The 5,738-nt window shown below is 36.6% G+C and overlaps 1 protein-coding gene across 2 annotated transcripts; it reads right to left on the reverse strand.

Annotated features, from left to right (window-relative positions):
- Positions 1-310: 310 nt before the first annotated feature.
- On the reverse strand, positions 311-5,082 carry LOC115714320 (aspartic proteinase-like protein 1). 2 transcript variants are annotated; one of them, XM_030642974.2, is made up of 10 exons: positions 4,502-5,082; positions 3,784-3,922; positions 2,769-3,016; positions 2,381-2,614; positions 2,119-2,257; positions 1,977-2,047; positions 1,792-1,891; positions 1,161-1,218; positions 1,003-1,074; positions 311-720 (listed from the first exon to the last, which is right to left on the reverse strand). In XM_030642974.2, exons 1-10 carry the CDS (start codon positions 4,804-4,806, stop codon positions 458-460), a joined length of 1,629 nt encoding a protein of 542 aa, XP_030498834.2. In that variant the 5' UTR covers positions 4,807-5,082; the 3' UTR covers positions 311-457. The 2 variants fall into 2 exon arrangements, with proteins under 2 accessions (XP_030498834.2, XP_030498835.2); XM_030642975.2 differs by having other exon boundaries at positions 2,769-3,050; positions 4,502-4,641.
- Between the last annotated feature and the right edge of the window lie 656 nt (positions 5,083-5,738).

Here is a 5,738-nt window from a genome sequence, read left to right on the forward strand (position 1 = left end):
TTGTGTTTTCTTTACCTAGTCTCTTTATACTTATGTGTTTGTGCCTTCAAGCTTAAGCCTATTTTTTTTTCGTGACATGCCTTGCCAATTTGTGCCCAAATTCATAATTTTTCATGTCCAATTATGCTCATGCCTCCTCTCAAACTCGTGCCATTCAAAAACCGTAGCCTGTATTTACAGCTCCCGTGCGTACAATCACATGCAACGGAATAATTTTGAAGGGCACAGAGTAGAATTAACGAAATACATTATATATATATATAAGTACAACTGATATTGGCCCTAATACATCCAATGGCATACATATGAATTTAAAATAAAATAACTACTCATGCCATTGGATTAAACATCTTCAGGTTGAGAAAGAAGAGGGGGGGAGAACAAGGAAGAAAACCGAAGAGCAAGAAAGAAACAAAACCTTAATTTACATTACATGAAAGACAACGTACGTCCTCATCTAGAAAAAACAACTCCCAACCAGACAGTCCAATACAATATGAAACTGTAGAAGCAACAGTGATAGTCTCAACAAATAAAACCGCCATTGAGTGATCCGAGATGAGGCAGCTGAGGGTTTGGAGGGAGCTCGTCCAGCAACGGCTGGAGCAACTGCAATGTCACCAGGGTTGCTCTGCTGTTCATTTGTCGGTAATGGATTTGCTGGTGTCCCCTTTGGGGGAGGTGTAAGATTCATGCCCTTGGCATCACTGAGATCTTGACCTGAAAGTGCAAGTTGGTGGATTATATTAGGTGGATTATGAAATAAAAAAAAAAGTTGCATTTCTGATTGTTAACATCTGTATCTCGACTAATTAGTCAAGCTCATTAACCGAATTTTATCAAACTAATGATCACGACTGGCATACTTATACTGATTGTAATTTAGCTGAAGCCATCACATGTACATATCCATGGCATGGATGCAACCAGCTTCTAAGCCACACTACTAGTGACTGTCTATAGAAACACAAAACATATGCATCTGAAACTCGGGAAACTCACAATTTGATCTTGACCAGCCTAACTTTAAAGCTTCCCTATCAAACACCATTCGGTATCCCGTCATGAAGTTCTCTGCACAAGGAAATCACTCAAATACAATAAAAATAATAAACAGCAGGGAATATAAACTGTTGAAAAATTCATTGTTGGATGCTTACGTCCGATTATTCCAATCTCATCTCCCTGTTGTATGGCTAAACAAAATCCAATAACTCCCTGTAGCACAGAGAATAGGTACAAATATATTTTCATTAATATCTGAAAATCCAATACTAAACATATCAAGCAAGAGATATTATACAATTTTACTTGTAATATGCTTTAAAAGTCAGTAAATCTAATAATTTAGATGTAACTTTACTAACCCAATGTTTCAGATAGTTGATTTAAATACAGAATTATTTTAGCCAACCATTTAACAGGTTTATACATCAGACAAACATATAATACCAAATAGGCCTTACTTCTGCAATATTTTCAAAATTCACATCAAAGACAACTCATCTTTCCAATCACAATTATCAAGCTTTAATTCTTCCCATTTTAGATGTGATTGCAGGTCTCATTCCCCAGGCATAAATAAAACCGCAGGTCAGTTAAGACTAGATTCTTTAAGCCCACAGGTTTTGTTGGATCCAGAATTTCAATGAAACAAGTTACAAGTAGGTATAACTGTATAATGGATTCCAATTTACAGCTTTGATGAACTTTGTCAGCTATTCTTGTGCACAAACACAAACATAAACACATGTATACACTATAGAAAACCCTCAAAGATAAATAACATACCTCATTGCTATTAACTGGAAAAACAGGATCATAGACCACAAAGCTGTTGTTTGCAGGAAACACTAGTGTAACTGATGGAATTTTGACTGACGCTTGAGAGCTGCTTGATAATACGCATTAAAATGTCAGCTTATGATAGTAAGAACATGGAGGGCTTGTTAGTTGTTTGGATTATATATAATCACCTGGTTCTGTAGCAATACTTCCAAGGATACCCATCAAAACTAGTTTTTGTAGCATTCACTCGCTTGTCGAACTGTTAGGAAGACAGTTATGAGAGCATGCTTATGGCTTTTTGAAATGTTGTTCAAGGGCAGAATAAAGTACCTCCAAAGAAACTTTTTCGTACACATCTTCTGGAAGAAAAGTAAATGATGTCCCAGTATCAACCAGTGCTTTAAAGTTGGTTTCCTTGATACAAGAATTCCCAATACAAAATGCTTGCACCCCAACAATGTATGTGTCACTGGACAAAAAAAGAATGGGAGCATTTCAGCATCCAATGCTAAAACTCGGCTCTCGCAAGTGTTAATTTACTTACAAAAAATAAAACTAAGAGAGTAAAGAGGAAAGAATAAACAGTACGTACTAGTTGCCATTTGAAGGTGAAGGAAGGAATGATGTAGAATGTTGATTGATAGGTCCCAGGTCACCAAAGAATATTCGGCCAGAATCATTTTCATCAAAGCACAATGAGAAAGAATTCCTCACAATTCCTGCTTTGGCAAGGAAACTAGGAACTGAAATCTCTCCTAGTCCTAAACCCATGAGACCATCAGGGGCAATTCCATCCAAGTAACTGCCACTTTGCTTCATGCCACAACTGTATGTATGAAGAATGATAGCAGATACAATCAACTATTACGAAATGAACTCATCCATAAATACCAAAATCAGTGTGATGGGTTGGTTAACGAGCAATCTTTCTTACATTAAGCTCAAAATTACGAGGATAATAATAATGATAATATGAGTACCCGACAATAACAGGTGCCTGAACAGAATTGTTTGTGTTTGATGTGCCGTTTTTCCATGCCGCAAGATGTAAGATGTCCTCAACAAGCAACCCAGAAGTTGATGTATTCTCTGTGCCGTAATTAACTACGTAAGGGCATGGTTGCTTGGGATTTTTGCAGTTTGGACCCAATTCACATAACTGGTGACTACATGATAAATGCTTGCTGGTGTTTGAACCAGATGGAGTGTACTCATTCAAGTCTCTATCCTGCATAATAGATGCCCCAAATATGGAGGAGCACCTGCCAATCAATCACTGGAAATAAGTGCTAAACCTGTTACCAAGTCTTGAGAGAGACTTTGATGAAACATATGCACCCAAAGTTATTAAAGGTGCATTGACACATGAGTCTTGACTTCACTGTTTAACATACGTTCACATGTATTAATCATCTCCATCTAAGACTTGGCATAACTAGTAATACTTTCAAACCTTCTCATAGACTTCATTCTGTTAAAGGAATTACCTCAGCCTCCTGTCTTGTAAATATTAGAAACCCCATTGGATAATTCCATATACCGTATGCTTGCTTATAAAGTGCAAAAATATATATACATTATATTATATACAGCTGTTATTGTCTCAAAACCTCCTCGCTTACATTCTAAAATTTTACATCTCTAAGAATTTAACAGCTCAGTAAGTGGTCTTAGTGAAAACACAATGCCTACAGCGCATAAATCATATGTTGTCAAAAGCTATTAATTAATTTGCCGCATTGCTTACATAAACCTTAACTTGGCTATATACGTCAACAACTATAGAGTGGCTTGCCCAAAGTTATTTACAGGGTCTAGTTATTGATTCTTAGCAAATAACCACCCCAATAAAATCATCATTTCACCTATCTCAAATAGGAACATCCTCTAACTAAGAACTGAAAAAAAGAACATTTGTCTAATCACCCAAATGATTGTCATGCGAGTTATCACAATCATAAATAGATATAACACAAGTAGGGAACGCTTCCTTACCAAACTACTATAGTAACTGGATGATAATGGTGCACACTGAACACAGTCACATGGAACCCAAAGCAGATCACTTCCCACATCCAATGCAACCAGAAAAGAGACATTCGGCGTTCCTATATCAATCCATGTGTAATGCAACCTACAAACACGCAACTGCAATTTCAGAACACCCCATAGTGAAAAGCATACTATTTAATATATGATCATGAACCTGGATTTTTCACTTTAAAGGAAAATAAAAAAAAAAAATTCTTTTTCGAAATTACATTAAAAATTTCCTTCTTCCTGCATTTTGTCACTAAATCCAAATAACCCAATCAAGGGTGAAGAAAGCAGTACGAATGTGTTATAATTAAAAGAACTCTTTAGAGTAACTATTCAAAACCGTATCATGTTAGCATGAGAGAACTGCTTCCAAGTTTGTTAATTTTTATGTTATCATAATTTCTCTTGAAACCCCTTCACTAAAAAATTTGATCAGAACTCAAAAAGCACTCGATTATTTCTACAGAGAGAGAAGAAAAAATGGCAGTTTTAACAACCAAAACAAAAGCTCATTTATGACAAATGCCAAGCTCTGGTTCACTTCAGAAAAATAATCCACTGACACAGCAATAAAATAGAAGAGCATAATCCAGTTTAGTCAACAAATATAATAAATATTAAAGAAACGAAAAAAAGTAGTTTTACTAAAATAGCAGAGAAAAAGAAGACTGACCAGCCGAAGTAGTTCCCTAACGACATCGTTTGACTACCTTCAGAAGGAAACAGGAACTGAAATTGAGAACCGAGCTTCATCTTCTGCCTCTGGAAATCACTGGCCAAAAGCTTCTCATAATACTCAACGGTACTTCTCTGAGGCCAAGAAGAAGCAAACCTATGCCCAGAAACCCTAAACACTTTGGCCTCGTCCGAGAATCGGTGAATGAGCTTCGACGAAAGTGCAATCCCCGCAGCATTGCCTGCTCCGGCAACGACGAAGGGTAAGACCACCGCCAAAAGAAGCAGAGATCGAGTCGCCATGGCGACTCCCTGAAGTGAAATGATCGAAGCGAGAAACGAAACCGAGATCTAAGAGCGAGAAAGAGAAAAAGAGAACGAGAGTGAGAGAAAATATGGAGTATTTTTTTTTTTAGCTTTAAGGCTTGAAAGTTGAAAAAGCTCTTTTGATTTTCTTGGTTGTGAACTTTTTATTTTTTTGGGTTTGTGGTTAACGGTAATGGGCTAAAGTACGCCGAGGGGGGCCGCGTTGCGCACACTGAAAAGTGCAGCGTGGTGCGCAATACGCACTCTGTTGTCCTTTTGTGTTAATACGTTTTGTATTTGTGTATTGTTTTTTGTCTCCTTATGAGAGAGCTTATAGGAATGCGAACCTACTACTAAGGCAAAAATGTGTAGAGCAATGACGTGTCCAATAATTCCACACTAATATAAAAAAATCTTCACGTGGATGGGTTACTATTATTAGGGGGGAGGTCTCACAATTAAGAAGAAGAAAAAAAAAACAATAGCTAGAAAATGTTTTGAATGGGTTACAAAAGTTGGAGAAATGATTTTGGTTTGTCTTTTGTAATTTAAAGTTGGACTAGAATATATTACTATTTTATTGGGACTCGTCTAAACTTGATAGTAAAGCATGAATGATTACAATTATACACTAGTCTCTACTCTAGCTAAGCCCTAAGAAAAATAATAAAATACTTACTTGCTATACTTTTAGAGAGTAGTCCTAAGAAAAATAATAAAATACAACCTATAGCGATGTTGATAACTACTTTTTTTTTAGCATGAGGAAATTTTGGAAGAATAGGAAGGGTAAGTACAAATCAAATATTTGTTAGAAAAATTTAACCACTTGAGGCTAGCTCAAGTGGCCATAGGTGGGTGTGTGAGTCTTGGAGGTTCTGGGTTCGAGTCCCAGGTAAAACATGTTGTAATATATAAACGCTTAGGAA

Source organism: Cannabis sativa, chromosome 4 (genome assembly GCF_029168945.1).
Source record: "Cannabis sativa cultivar Pink pepper isolate KNU-18-1 chromosome 4, ASM2916894v1, whole genome shotgun sequence".
Classification (NCBI taxonomy): domain Eukaryota; kingdom Viridiplantae; phylum Streptophyta; class Magnoliopsida; order Rosales; family Cannabaceae; genus Cannabis; species Cannabis sativa.

Excerpts from the sequence above, each read along its gene's own strand:
- LOC115714320 (XM_030642974.2), bottom strand. The coding sequence starts at position 4,806 with ATGGCGACTCGATCTCTGCTTCTTTTGGCGGTGGTCTTACCCTTCGTC. Across the intron at positions 2,615-2,768 it reads CAGGCACCTGTTATTGTCGG|TTGTGGCATGAAGCAAAGTG; the intron begins GTACTCATATTA and ends TCATACATACAG. Across the intron at positions 2,258-2,380 it reads TCACCTTCAAATGGCAACTA|TGACACATACATTGTTGGGG; the intron begins GTACGTACTGTT and ends TTTTTTGTCCAG.